Below are 14,397 nucleotides of genomic sequence, written 5' to 3'. Positions count from 1 at the left end.
GGATCAAACAATGAAGAAGGTAAACTCTGGCTTCAAAAGACTGTCATGTTTAAATGCTCAGAGCAAAATTTACTATAGATACAGTACTAGCCATGGTTCTAGGCCAGTGATAAAGCCCTCCTAGGCATATTGAGTAGACTTGGTAGTATTAATACTGAAGTGTTAACTGTTGCATCAATATTTAAGGGTTTTTCTTTTAAAGACATCTTTTCATGTGTGTGTTTGAAATAAGGTCTCTCTCTGAGTCCATGCTGGCTTGAAACTTGAAGTGATTCTCCTGCCTCAGTTTCCCAAGTGCTGAGAGTAGAGGCATATGCCACCCGACTGAGATTTTTCTAGGTTACAAATTTCTGGTCCCTGCTTGCACCTGGTTCTCACACCCAGGCATGTGGTTCACTTCTGTCACCCTGTCCTTGATGCTTGAGAAGCAAGAAGGGATAAGGACTAAGGAAAGAGTGTAGTAGGGGTGGAGAGCTCACCATGGCTGTAGGCAAATAAGTCTTTTAAACTTTGGTCATGGAAGATTAAAAACAGCACTGAACACTCCAGGAAGCATTGTAAATGGTGCTGATGGGACAGAACATGCTGGATTATTAACTTTATTGGAGAGTCCTAGTCGAACATCACCAAAGGCTGTCTTCCTATTTTTCTAAGCAGCTCTCTGAACAAATGACCCAATGACCATCTGGAAAATTAAGCCAGATCTGCCATCTTCTGAGCCTGTCAGGCAAATAGCAGGTAACATTCAAGAGTGTTCAACTCTTGCTTAGGAACTGCAGTAAAGATTGGGTTGTCAAATAGCCATGTGACATGCTCCAGCATGGGAAGTTGGGAACAGGTCACAGTCATATGTGCCTCAAGTCACCACTCCCAGACCAGTCTTGGGCAAGTGTTCTCTAATTGGTTACCTAACTATATGTCACCAGGAAACTTTACTGGCCTCCTTATGAACTCAGTGGCTGACGGCCATTTTGCAAGTGCAGTCCTTTGGTAAGGCTTGCCCACTAATATAGTTCTTCATGTTGTGATGATCCTCAACCATAAAATTATTTCATTGCTATTTGATACCTGTAGTTTTGCTACTGTTGTGAATCATAATATATACAGATATATGACCCCCAAAAGTCATGACCCACAAGCTGAGAACTGCTGTTCTAGATAGTCAAGTTCCCAGACAGGATTCAGAAACCCAAAGCCCATTCTCCCGTACCTTGTTATATGGATCCATCATCCCCTTTAATGAGCCAATAAACACAAGAGCATCTCTGACTCCCGGGAGCTGCTCCAGGATATTAATTGAATCAAAGGAGGGTTTTGGGTAACTCCAAATTATGTGGGTCAGTCAGAAGCAGAAGTAAAGCAATTCAAGTCTTACAACTAGCTTCAGAAGTGGGGACAGACAAGGACTGAGGGATAGCATTCTACCTCCATGTACACAGGGTCAGAGTGAGAGGATACCAAGCTGGTGTTCGTGGCATGAATTATTGCTTACATCATCCATGGGGACCCATCCCTGCACCCTGGAATCAAAACTGCCCTGCATTCCAAGGGTACTATAAGAAAAACTGGAGCCAGGGTTTGTTTTCTACTAATCATATCTGTCTGGTCCCTTCACTCTGAAGTTAGTGATTTTCCCTACCACAAAAAAATAGACAAGGAAAACACTTCAAGACTCCTCAAATATTCTGCTTTTCATACTTCTGCTCATTTCTTTAAGACCCACTGTTGGTTCTTTCCATTAACAACCAATACACTGGTACTCACTTAATCAAGAGGTCGACTTTTATATTAAAGATAATCCCCACATCAAACCTGCCTTTCCCACACCCATAGGATCAGACATCTATAAGAGACATAGCAAATCCTCTATCCCCACTCCTTTCCCTCTGTCTAGGCCTTTTCCCTCCAGTAGCCTACACAAGACTTCTAAATTCTCAGCACTCTTTCAGAAGAAGCCATCACCTATCAATAAGCACTGTCACAAGAAATGAGACATATCTCCCCTCCTTGGCTTATGTTTGAATGTTCAGTTTGTCTTGAAACCAATACATCCCCAAGAAGGCAAACTTTTCCACCAATCCTATGAGGACCACGGCAAACCAGCAGATTCAAGTCACTGGGGACAGAACCCACAGGCTTTGGGGTTTTTCTGGTTTGGAGTAATCCCTCTAGATTCATGGCAGTGGTATAAAAGTAGACTTTTGTGAACTGTTTCCCTGAAAAATGTATTTTTAAATGCTGGCCATGATAGATAATGGTTACCTTTGTGTGTGTGTGTGTGTGTGTGTGTGTGTGTGTGTGTGTGTGTGTGTGTGTGCTTTAAATACTTTCTTTCTGGTTGATTTCTAGGCACAATAAGGCACAATAACCAAACATTTCATTGAATTTCTGCCACTCAGATACAATAGGTGTAAATAATCGTAAGTGCATAGGTAAGAATAAAACCTTATAAGCTAATTAGGAATGCTTGAGAATCTACTACTTTTGATGTAGCTCATTTAATTATAGACTAAAATAAATATTTAATCAAGGCAGTTACTTAGCAATTGTCTCATAAAATTCTTAAGAAGTTGACCCCTGACACGTGGGATTTGCTATAAGTGAATTCCAAAATACCACAACTGATACAAAGGCTTTCATAAGCTTAGGGGATCTGGAATATTCCAAAGGAACCCTTGAAAAAGCAGTATGACATTTCCCTCTAGGTTCCTCCTGACAAACTGAGCCCTGGTGCTGAAAGTTGTACCCAGATGCCACCTCTGCTGCTCCTTCACAAGTCTCCTACCATCCAGAAAGGGACCAAAACATCTGCCACCACCAGTCCTGACCTGGAGCTTGCCTCCCAGGCTAATCAGGCTACCACTGTTCCTGGACTCAGTCCCTGTCTGTCATTCCCACTGCTGGCCACTTGGCCCTTTTCTGGCCTTAAAAGGATTATTCACTGGTTTTCAAGGCAGCCTGCAATAGTGTAGGAGCACAGGAGGAACAAGGGACACTAAAGAAGAAGAAAAACATCAGAGTGCAGGTTATAAGCCTGGAATATGCTAGATCTTTCCACAGGCATTCATTACAGTAATCCTGACATTTCTGGGGAGTATTTCCCATTTTTGATGAGAGCTTTGATCCTTTCCAGGGATCCAGAGCTAAAAAGAAGCAATGACACAATCTCTCCCCTACTCTGGCCTCTGGTGGCACCATATGTAGATTACCGCATGTGCTGAGAAATGTCCAAACACTAATGGAATAAGCCAGGAGCTTATCCATGGGATAAGCTCCAAAGTATGATCACTGACCTCTAGGGCAAGAATGCTAGAAACAGGAATGTCAGTGAACTGCGGTGGGAGAGACTGTGAATTTGGGGTGAGAGGAGAATTCTCTTTCTGTCTTAGTTGGAATGATAATAACTAACTGCCCTCCGAGGCTTAGCTTCCTCGGTAGCATCAGGAGCATCATGAACCCCCTTTTAGCATATGACCAGCACAGGCAAGAGTTGTGTCACCCTTACAGGCAGCCTGGGGAGGGCACATTTCACATCATGCAAGTAGAGGAAGAGTGAGGGGAAAGAGAGTCCAGCTTTAAGTCTGGACAACAAGCACTGCTCTAAGGAATATCCCACAGACAAAAGAATGTCAGCAAGCCTTGTCTCCATGCCTTTAATTTGAATACTGGGAAAGGGCAGCCAGGTTAGAAGAAACCCCTGCTGCTTTGGCAGGGTGGTATCGATTCCAGGGAATTAGATGGTAATGGCAGAAGGCAGCAGTGGCTTCTTTTGACCCTCTTCCAGGCAGGCTGCCCAAAGCTCTGGGTTCTCTGAGAAGTGGGAGCAGATGATGAGCATAAAATGTAAGAATTATTAGGTGGAAATAAAGGAAGCCATTGGTCAGAACCAGATCCTGCCTGGAGCCCAACAGAGCAGACCACACAGTCAATGATATATAATAATAACAACAACAACAAACTCTAAAGAGACACCCCCCCCCACACACACACACATAAAAACAACAGCAATCAAAACACCTAGGAGAGTCAGAACAACCAACTGGAAAGGACTCAGCTAAGTGTGAGCTTCCATAAAAGTTCTCATCCCCACCCCCTATTTTAATCCTTATGGGAAGAGTAATCTAAAGAAGTGTCATAATAAACAAGCATCATTCTGCATCATTCTGTTTCCATGGCAGTCCAGGCTACCCTGCACAAACCAGCTGTTCAGCCACAACCAGTGGGATTCCTTCTGATGTTGAGAAAGGACGCTGGCTGGTCCATGAGTCACTAATAAAAACCAATTAAGTTCTCTAAAATCAATTGAATAAAAATTTGTTTTTGACAAAACAAGAGGTCTCATGCAGACCAGGAGGGAGCTTGGGTTAATTGGAACCCTTTGCCAATGACCTCCAAAGAGAGTAAAGAAAATGTTAGCACCAGCTCATCCTTGGGGAGATTCTCAGCCTGTCATTCCTTGTTTGAAGGGACCTGTGCAGCACTTAGCACACTCCCTCCAAGGCAGCCTCAGGAGCCATCCAGTGCTAGATAGCATCAGTAGAGACAAGCATAGCTGATCTTACCACAAGACACTTCTGCCCTGCAGCAGACAGGGCAGTCCTCAGAGTATGACCACAGAAGTGCACAATACAGCAGGCAAGTGGCCCCCAGGATCAAAGCACAGGAGGGAAGGAGGACTAGAGAGGGTTCCACAAGGACAGTGACATTCAGAACTAGCCTTACCTAGGATTTAGCTAGGCAAAGAGCAATGGTCACTTTCAAGTGACACCAAGAGGACACAGAAGCTGAGAAAGGAAACACAGCACAAGTTAGGAAGCTTGAGACAAGAGCAAAAGAAAGGGGTGGGGTGGGATTGGCCCATGGTGATTTGGAGGATGAGGCTTATACTCAGCATCTGTGCTCCAAGCCTGGCTGGGGAAGAGATGCAGAAAAATGCAACATAGAAAAGTTGGTACAGGACTATCATTTCAGGTGACATGCAAGAAAAACGTACACTTGAAGATTACCGAATTTTTAATTCAACCTGGGGATGGGGGTGAGTGAGGATGCAGTGAGAAATCTCTGATGATCTCTAAGACTAACAAGAATTTGAGATCCTCTTCACAGAGAAGGTGTGGGGACTTGGAAGAATGCTCTGGGTACGAGCATCCCAGTGTTGAAGCTGATGAGAGGCCAAAGTCTTGCACTGCACAGGGCTGGCATTAACACCTTCCTCATGCCCACACCTAGGCAGTCAACAGACTAAAGACACCTACATCTTTAAAAGATACAGAGCTTCAGTCTGCATCCCAGATGAGTATTGAATTTGTAGGTGACTGACTGTCTAGTGCTGGGATTAAAGGTGTGGGTTACCACACCTTCCATTTTTCTTAAATGGTGATTCTAGACACCTGTAGCTCCATGATTCAGGTATGAACAACTCTTTTCCATTTTGAGAATGCAAACTCATCTTTATCCACTTGATTGCTATGTGAGGTATAAAATGGTCCCCTCCTTTCTCCTCATGGAATGACATGTAAAAATGAAAACCCTGGTTTAGGAGAGAGAGAGAGTGAGAGAGAGTTCATCAAGTTCAGGTACAAAATTCAATTGTATGAATTCCTCAAAAAGTACAGAATGAGTCCCTGGGAAGCCACCTTTGGGGGTGGGGGAGGGTCACTGGAGCTGACAGTGCTCAGTGACAAAGAGAAAAGGGAGTTAATGGGAATAGAAGCCAGGCTGCTCATTCCTCAACTGAGCAGGCACATTTCATATGCTAAGTGCAAGTATGGCAGCTAAGTGAGGAAATTTAACACTATCATCTAAATAGATAATTAAAACCCTCCATCCAGGCTTGCCTTGAGTCATAAGCCACCCAGGGTTACAGAGAACCTGGTAGGCCTCCTGGGGAGGGCTGTAATTACCCCAGTAGTGACAACAAAAGAAAATCATCCTTTCCCATCATACAAACACAGGTGCCAGATCCAAAGAATCCTGCATCCCACAGGATATGCTAGTTATCTGCTGCACTTCTTCCCCAGAAATAGTTCCAGTCTGTGGTCATTGTCTAAGCCTGGGCTGGGATAAGGAATTACTGCATGGCATCAAATAAGAATCAGTAATAACTGGTTGTTCTAGTATGAGGCTAGAGGGTCTAAATAAGCAGAAGGAAAATTCAGGACACTTGCTCTGGGTGGCCTTTCTAAATGTGTTTCCAAAGTCTAAGTGTTGAAAAGTTGCCACCTGTGCAAAACAAACGATATTCTGTGGTATGGGTTCCTTCCCTCCCTTCTTTTAAACTGATTTTGTATATGAGCATACAAAGTAATGGGTTTCATCTTCAGACCTATTGTTCCCATTCACCCCACTCCCCCCACCCTCCCCTGTGGTTCTCCAGCTCCCTCTTAGATCCCCTAATTACAACTGCTTTTCTATTACACACATTCCACTACCCTCTATATCTCCCACTTCCCTAAGATTTTTTTCCTCCCTCATCATGATCCCCTTTTTAGCTTTGAAACCTACAAGCACATATTTTGAGCAGAAGTATAAAATGATACATATGTATATGTAATTTTAAACTTGGGTTCTACATATGAGAAAGTATATATACTCACCTTTCTGAGTCTGGCTCATTTTGCTTGACATAATGATTTCCAGTTGTATTCACTTTCCTCCAAATGTCATGATTTCATTTTTTACAGGATCTGCATAAAATCCTGTTTGGGTTTTCAAAGTCAGTATCAATGCTAACCCTGACAAAATGAATTCCTGAGTGGGATGAATGGGTTGGAAGCCTTTGTTATCCTGTGGCTTATTAAATGTATATTGGATAGAGCTCTTGAATTAAGGAGGTAAAGAAGTGAGAAGGGGTCTTGCTAGTCCTCTAGTTTGGTGGTTCTAAACCTGTGGGTCGAAAGCCTTTTGGGGATCATTTATCCGATATTTACATTACAATTCTTAACAATAGTAAAAGGACAGTTATGTGGTAGCAAGAATGAGGAATAAGGGATAGCAGCATTGGGAAGGTAAGAACGACCGCTCTAATTCAAGAAAATACTGAAGAAAAGTACAATGAGTCACATTCCAGTACGGTCTTCAGCCAGCAGCACAGAAGTCACCTGGGCACTTGCTGACAATGATGGCAGAAATAAGCAATCAGGTATCAGATTCCATCCTCCAGAACTGATGATCGAACCATGTTTCAGTGTCCCTCCAGATCACCAGGGTGCAAGCTTAAGATTGAACTCTTCTGGACCAGAACCATGGCCCTTGGCCTGCCATTCATTACCCAGCCAACTTCTGGTCCCTTAGCAATGACATCACAACTCCTGGGCTGGGGCATCAGCCTTGCCATCTTTCAAAAGCTCCCCAGGTAAAGTTGGCCCTGACAGCTACAATGGACTATAATAAGAGAGATTTCAATGCGGTAGTTTGGGTTTCTGATTTGCAGTCTGGCTCAGTGTGCTCAGAACCACCGAGTCTTAAAAGAAATGTTGAGCAGATACACATTTTTACCTTCATAAACCAGAGGAGTGGTGTGAAGTTTACCAGATCACAATGTTACACCAGCTCAGTGATGATATTACCATTGGATAACTCCTCCACAAGACAACTGCTTATCCTGAGAGAGGAGTGGGCTCTGTCTCTAGTCAGATCTCATTACCAAAGTGACTTAGACTGTGGAGGTGACACCACACCTCCTACACACTGAGTCCAGGAGTTACTCAGGGCCTCCTACTTCCTGTACACTTTGAAGCCCTTAGTCCTGAGGCTGGGTGAAACAGCAGCCTCCTCTCACAGAAGAGAAGCAGGGTTTGTAATGTTACTGAAGCTGCAAAATGATGACATTATGTAGAGCATGGCTGGAAGTGCCATTCCCCTAGGTGGGTGGAGCTTCAGCAACTGCTGCAAAGAACTGGCCACTACCTATATCAGGAAGGAGAGAACTAGGAACACTCATACGAATTGTGCTCCCCAAAACCATGAATTCCCAAGCATCTATGACATTTTCCACAATGAAATGTAAAGAACCATTCATTGCATATTGGGTATTCAACAGGAGGGAAACATACATTCAGATATTTCAGCTCCTGTGTCGTTACACTGTAAGATCACCCCACACACACACACACACAAACACATAAACACCCAACACACACACGTATGCACTTAAAATAACAATAAAGATCAAATGGCAAAGCCCAGCACAAACTGAACAGCTGGCGGACAGATGTACTGAGAAACTATTATCTGGGTCTCATCTCTGCAAGGGCTGCTGAGTTTTCAAGCTCTCAGGGTCCATCTTCTCTTTCCATGGAACAAGGATGTGGAAAGGAAGGAAATGGCACTGCCCTTGTATCTTAACATCCATGATTGCACACACCACATAGCCTGATGAACTTCAGCTTGAATTATTTTGCCTGGCTTTAAATATTAATTGATTATGAATCTCAACGGTTTTCATGAAATGAGAATAACAAACCTTACTACTTAGGGGTAGATTAATAAGAATGCATGGATTGTATTTTGCACAGTGCCTAGAAAGTAGTAAATAGTGGGTGTCATAATTATTTTTAATGTTTGAACATCAGCTGAAGTTTCACTTTCTTTGCGACTGCTTCCTCCATGAGCATCCCATACCCTAGTGCTCCCACTACACACTTGTCACTCCTTGGGCGGCATAGCACCTTCAGCATACATATAGAGTTTAGTTATGATATTACATGTTGTTTTCAGAGTTTAAAGACAAGTTTATTCCATATATTAAATGAAATATCTTGTGTTTGGGACCCATGTCTAGGCATAAAATTCATTTATTTCTCACACATACATACATACATATAAAATTTTGGACAATTTTATTACCCAGAGTACAACATTTTTAAACAAAATAGTCCCAATTTAAGGATCACTTATTGATTATAAAATAAATAATTGGTAATGATAAGATTTCAAGGACTAAAATTTTCTACCTATTTCCTTAAAAAGAATGGTGCTTTGAAGTTTTCATCTTGGGGGCATTTCAGAGTTAGGATTTCGAGTTACAGATGCTGAGCCTGCATATCCCAGCCGCTTATTTATATTTCCATAATGCTATTCCTAAGGGACCACTTCATGCTCTGTATCCCTAATGCCTAGCACATACTTGGTATACTTTATGCATTTCTGAGTAAATGAATGAGTGATGGATGAATGAATAAATGAAACAAGCTTCTGCTTTCACCCAATAATTGGAAGATTGTGAATCAGGATGGTATGGACAGAAGGAAGAAATAAGAGAAACTACTTATAAGGAGGTTGATAATTGTGGCTGACTATGAGAGCTAAGTGGTACAGGAATACCACCTTGTGAGGGTTTAAAGTTACCGTTCACCACAGAAGGGAATTCATCCAGAAAGCTCTGCTGTGACGACTTGGCAGGAAGAGAAAGTGCTGAGGAGTAATGTTTACATAACTACCTGGGAAAGACTTCTTGATTGTTTGGGTCTAAGTCTTCTGAGTACAGTCCCACACAAAAGCAGGGCACACTGAGATCTTTCCACACAAGCTGAGCCCTGCCCTCCCCCTTGTGGTTCTCAGCAAGTCTGAGCTGTGTCTCAGCACTGCCCCACAGCCTGCACCAAGTTTTCTAGGGTCTGTCCTTCAGAAGCCTGCAGCACTCCACTGAGACACTTAGGTTCCAAGTCTGTCCCTGGATGACTAAACAATGACAATCAAATGCACATTGATCTTACAGTTTTAGATTTGTCCCTCTCCCATCACACACCACATCCTTTCTCTGGAACATAGACCTGGGAAATTGGCTGAGGCAGGAAGTCTTTCTTTTAGTTTAATTTATTTACATCTTATGTATAAGTGCTCTGCATGTCTACCTGCATGCCAAAAGAAAGCATCAGATCCTATTATGGTTGTGAGCCACCATGTGGGTGCTAGCAATTGAATATAGGAAAAGCAGCCAGCACTCTTAACACCTGAGCCATTTCTCCAGCCCCAGGAAGAGTCTTAACTATTTCTGTCACCTAAGCCCCTCAGGGTGAAAGCCACTGAGCTTGTTCTCTTGACCACATGGGCATAAGCTCCCCTTGGCAGCCCTGAAAACTAGGGATGCAAAAACAGGCAAGGCATGTGCAAAGCACCTAGAAAGACTGATGCTATTCATGCCTGCACTTGGGGAAAAACCTGTCTACCAGGACACAGGGCGACAAAATATGCACTCTTAAATATGCACTGCTGTCTATCCTAGCTCCATCATTCACATCATATGAGAGATATGCCACTGGAATGGTCAGCCTGCAGAGCAGGTGTTGACGTCTCTCTTTAGATTCCAGATGCTTGTCATCAGCATCAGTGTTTTACAGCTTCATCAACTGAGCCCAGATCTGAGTCCAGGTTATCAACCTCATCATGAGGACTCACCACATCCTGACAGCTAAGGACCTCCAAGATGCTGTTGAGCAGTTCCACACAGTACTTCTTCTCCAAGACCTGGTGCTGCCCATCATCCCTCTGCTCCAGTAGCTCCTTCAGCTCTTTGGTGATGACAGGAAGCAGAATATCCCGGCATTCTGGAAGCAAAGTAGTGACAGGCATGTGTTTATTTTCCTCTCTGTGTATGTATGTGTATATGTGTATATATGTATATATGTGTATATGTATATATGTATATAGTATATGTATATTTGCACCTATAGAAAATATATTGCTCTTTATCATTTCTCATGAAAACACAATTTTAATTAAGTATAATATATTCTAAATACTTATAATACATATACCCTATGATAGATTTATAATTATATTACAGAACTTAATAATAATTTACGTGATCTTTTATTAGGTGATTATTAACAAATGTATTTTCCTTGTAAAAGGATTGAGTATTAAAAGTTAGGTTAAGGTTTCCTTAGAATATAATTCACAATTCTGGTTTCTCCCCACCCCTCATTCCCTAGAATCAACCAGCTATTTTATTTCACATTTTTAAATATGTAAATATATATTCAAATGTTACAGTATAAATTCTCTTAGTCTCATTTTAATTTTATGTTTACTTTAATTCATATCATATTGTGGTTATAAACTATCATGATCTTTGCGTATGACTTTCCATATATAAGCAAAATAATCCTACAGTGTCTTTAGACTATATCTGCTTTTGCAAAATAAGACTATATCTGCTTTTGCAAAATAAGACATGGCTACATGTGTTACTTAGGCCCTTGATACTATTCACTTGCCAATATTCCTTAGAGCATCTTTTATTTTTACATATGAAAACCAACTTAATTATTTAACAACAATAACATTCTCAAATCACAGAGATATTTCCTTATTTGGCCACAATTCTATTGTTGGGCATTTTTCAAATTATAAACAACAGAAACATTGAACAACTTTCCACTTGGCTCCTGTGCACATTGCTTTCATATTGAATAAACCAGAACTCTTATAGAAATAAGAATCTTTCCTGACAGTGCTGTCTCAGGACATTTCTGCACTGTTCTAAAGTCTTACACAGTTTTACCTCTACATTTCCCTTGAAAAGCAAAACCTTTAAGGAGGAGGGGGGTGAAGATTCAAAGTGTTTCAAACCATCCACAGCCAGATGCTGCTTGAGCTAAGACATGAATCATATACACCAGAATGTCATTTAAATTAAATCCAACGACTAGGTGTTGAACGTTTCCTTTTTCTTTTGAGGCATCGGGTTTCTGATGGTTCTTTCCCATTAGGTACTTAAAATCCAACCAACACAATGAACAGTAAGAAAGGGCAGAAACAAAGTCAAGGTGAAGATGAAAGAGGCCAAGCACAGTTCTTGTTTTCCATCTCCATACCTGTCCTCCTATCTTCTGGCCAGCACCCTGATGACTGACTCTGGGGAAGACATCCCACCATGAGCTCTAACCCTGAGAAACTGTCCAAAGGGGCCTGCACTCCTCAGGATATGGACTGAGCACTGGGTCCTAAGTAGGGTGGTGTCTGATGTGGGAAATCTAAAGGTACCATTTATAATGGTAACAGATGACATTACTAACTACCAACATACAAGGAGTGATTACAACATGCTAGATTTAAATGCATCATTTGAAATATTTGGCAAGAGTTAACTCAGTTATTCTTCCTGGACACAGGAGCAGAGGTGGTATTATCTCTCCATTTTGCTGATGTCAGGTGTGTACAGGTAGAAGTGATAGATCCTGAGTGGTCACAGTCTGTGCCCTGAACCATTGCATAGAGATCCAGACTTCATGAAGTTCTGCTGTCATCTGCATGGAGGAGGCCACATACCCTCTCCTCTGTTCCCTTTGCAGAACTACTCTAGCTCTGCCCTCCCTGATGACTAGTTCTGCAGCTTTTCCAGGGTCTATGAATGACTCATCTTCTGAATACATTTGTTTAGATGTGACTTTTCCAAAGAAGGTTTTAGTTGCTCACAGATCTAGAGAAGAAATGTCCTACGTGTTTGTTTAGACATTTGTTCCAAAAAGCATTTTAAAAAGGGATATTAAGTTGCAACTTTGGATTTGTTAGAGGAAATCATAGGTGTTAGGGTACATGTGACAGGAAAAGGCAAGTAAGATCATTTCAGGCAGGAAGCCCTTCCTCAGAAAATGGATAATACTCCCAACTTCAGGGTACTCCAAGGCCCAATTGTGCCTCACCATTGTTCCCATCTTTAAACTACCAGAAGATAAGCATCATCCATCTCTTCCAAAGTTAATTTTGTGAGTAAATTCACAAAGGAGATCTACAGTGCAGAAGAATGTCTTCCTCCTCTATAGCTGTCTGGATGAGAGAGAGTCACCAAAAATGCCTCTTGAGAAGATTCATTGTCACTGCAACATACAGAATGACTGTAGCAGCTGAAGAGCACACAGCTGTCACTGTAGTGAGCCAGGTGTGACAATAAAAACAGGTGTGTTCATTGGTCCCTCATTGTTATACCAGATTCCTACTTCTGACATAAAAAGTTTGTATTCTGTTAAAGCCAAAGGTCTCTGAAGACCTTGAAGGTAGGAAAGACCAGTCAGTTAACTTGAATTTAAAATATGACTGGGACTGGGAATATAGTGCCAGGTAAAGCATGTGCTTAGTATACATGAGGTGTTTGGCTCAGTCCCAAGATCCAAAAGAGAAAAGACAAGGACTCCAACATGCTAGGACTTCTGTGACTTACAACTTAAAATCATTTGTAAAATGAGATCAATCAGACCTGCAGAAAGAAGATGTCAAGTCAGATAAAAGATTAACACATTTGTGCAATTTAACTCAGTCACACATTCATTTAGCCAATCAGTGAGTCAACTACAGTTATTGGGGTTCTCTTATGTGCAGACACTGTTCTGAAGTGGAAATGAATGACTGCAGCCAACCAACTGTCAGCACCCAAGCCAAAGGAGGTAAGACTTGTGCAGATGACAAAACAAAGAAGAAACAAACACTTAGGCTTGTACTCCCCAACAGTTATGAGTAGCCATAGCACAGATGTGGGTGTTTGCCTTAAAACTCATTCTATTAGCACTCGATAGTATCTCCATCAGGTCCCATTGCAGAGATCTAGATCCAAGAAACAATCCTGGTGAAAGATTTTAAAGACTAATGATCTCCATGGGAAGCAACTGGATTTCAAATCTTACTTAAAACTGAAATAAAGTTCTCCTTAAAATAAAAAATCTGGTGATGAGCACTCCATTCCTAATAGTGTTTGAATACCTCAAATACTGGGTAGCCGTCTACCCACTGGGGTGATGAGATGAAAGGTCAGATAAAGGATTGAATCGAATCATTGTTAAAGCCTCACCCAAAATTCTACGACCACATAAAATACAGGTTCACAGAAGTGCCAGGAAGAGGGCCAGAAAGGTGGACATTTGTACTAGAGTAGATCAGATCCCTGCAGAAGCAGCAATCCATCCAATCTGAAAGGTGTCAGCTTTACATATTAGCAAGTCCAGCATCCCTGGATGAAGGAGGCTGCCGATGTTGAGACTCAGCAAGAGTCTCACCAAGGAAGCCATCAATACTGTAGCCAGCTTTGCAGAAAAGACTTTGTCTTCTTGTTAACTCTGATTTCTCAGAAATGTCTGGCTCCCCTGTTTGGGGGATGAAATAATTTTTCTGGTTTGTAATTGGAGCTGTGAAATTGCATTAGCCAGTGAAGCTTCAGGAAGCAGCATTTCTAAATCACTGCTTGATTGTCAAGCAAACAGGCACAAATGGTTTAAAAAACAGAGCATGCAAAGCCTTAAATCAATCTTTGTAGGCAGAGATAATGAGGATCACAGACCCACATCCCATGTGAGATTGTTGCCTCAGGTACACACGCTGACAAAGGCTGGGCGATCTGCCATCAGATGCCAAGTCCAAATTGTAATTCAGACCACTACTGAGGAGTCTGCGTAGTTACTCAAC

At 41.9% G+C, this 14,397-nt stretch overlaps 1 protein-coding gene across 1 annotated transcript in view; it reads right to left on the bottom strand.

Moving 5' to 3' along the window:
- Positions 1–14,397, bottom strand: part of Dock2 (dedicator of cytokinesis 2) — a 391,208-nt gene that overhangs the window by 221,705 nt on the left and 155,106 nt on the right. Inside the window, exon 26 of the mRNA XM_051180962.1 lies at positions 10,399–10,547. Within this exon, the coding sequence (XP_051036919.1) occupies positions 10,399–10,547 (149 nt within the window). The remainder of the gene's footprint in view (positions 1–10,398; positions 10,548–14,397) is intronic.

The sequence above is a fragment of the Phodopus roborovskii genome, unplaced genomic scaffold (assembly GCF_943737965.1).
Source record: "Phodopus roborovskii unplaced genomic scaffold, PHOROB, whole genome shotgun sequence".
Classification (NCBI taxonomy): Eukaryota; Metazoa; Chordata; class Mammalia; order Rodentia; family Cricetidae; genus Phodopus; species Phodopus roborovskii.
This window is presented reverse-complemented; position numbering and strand designations above follow the sequence as displayed.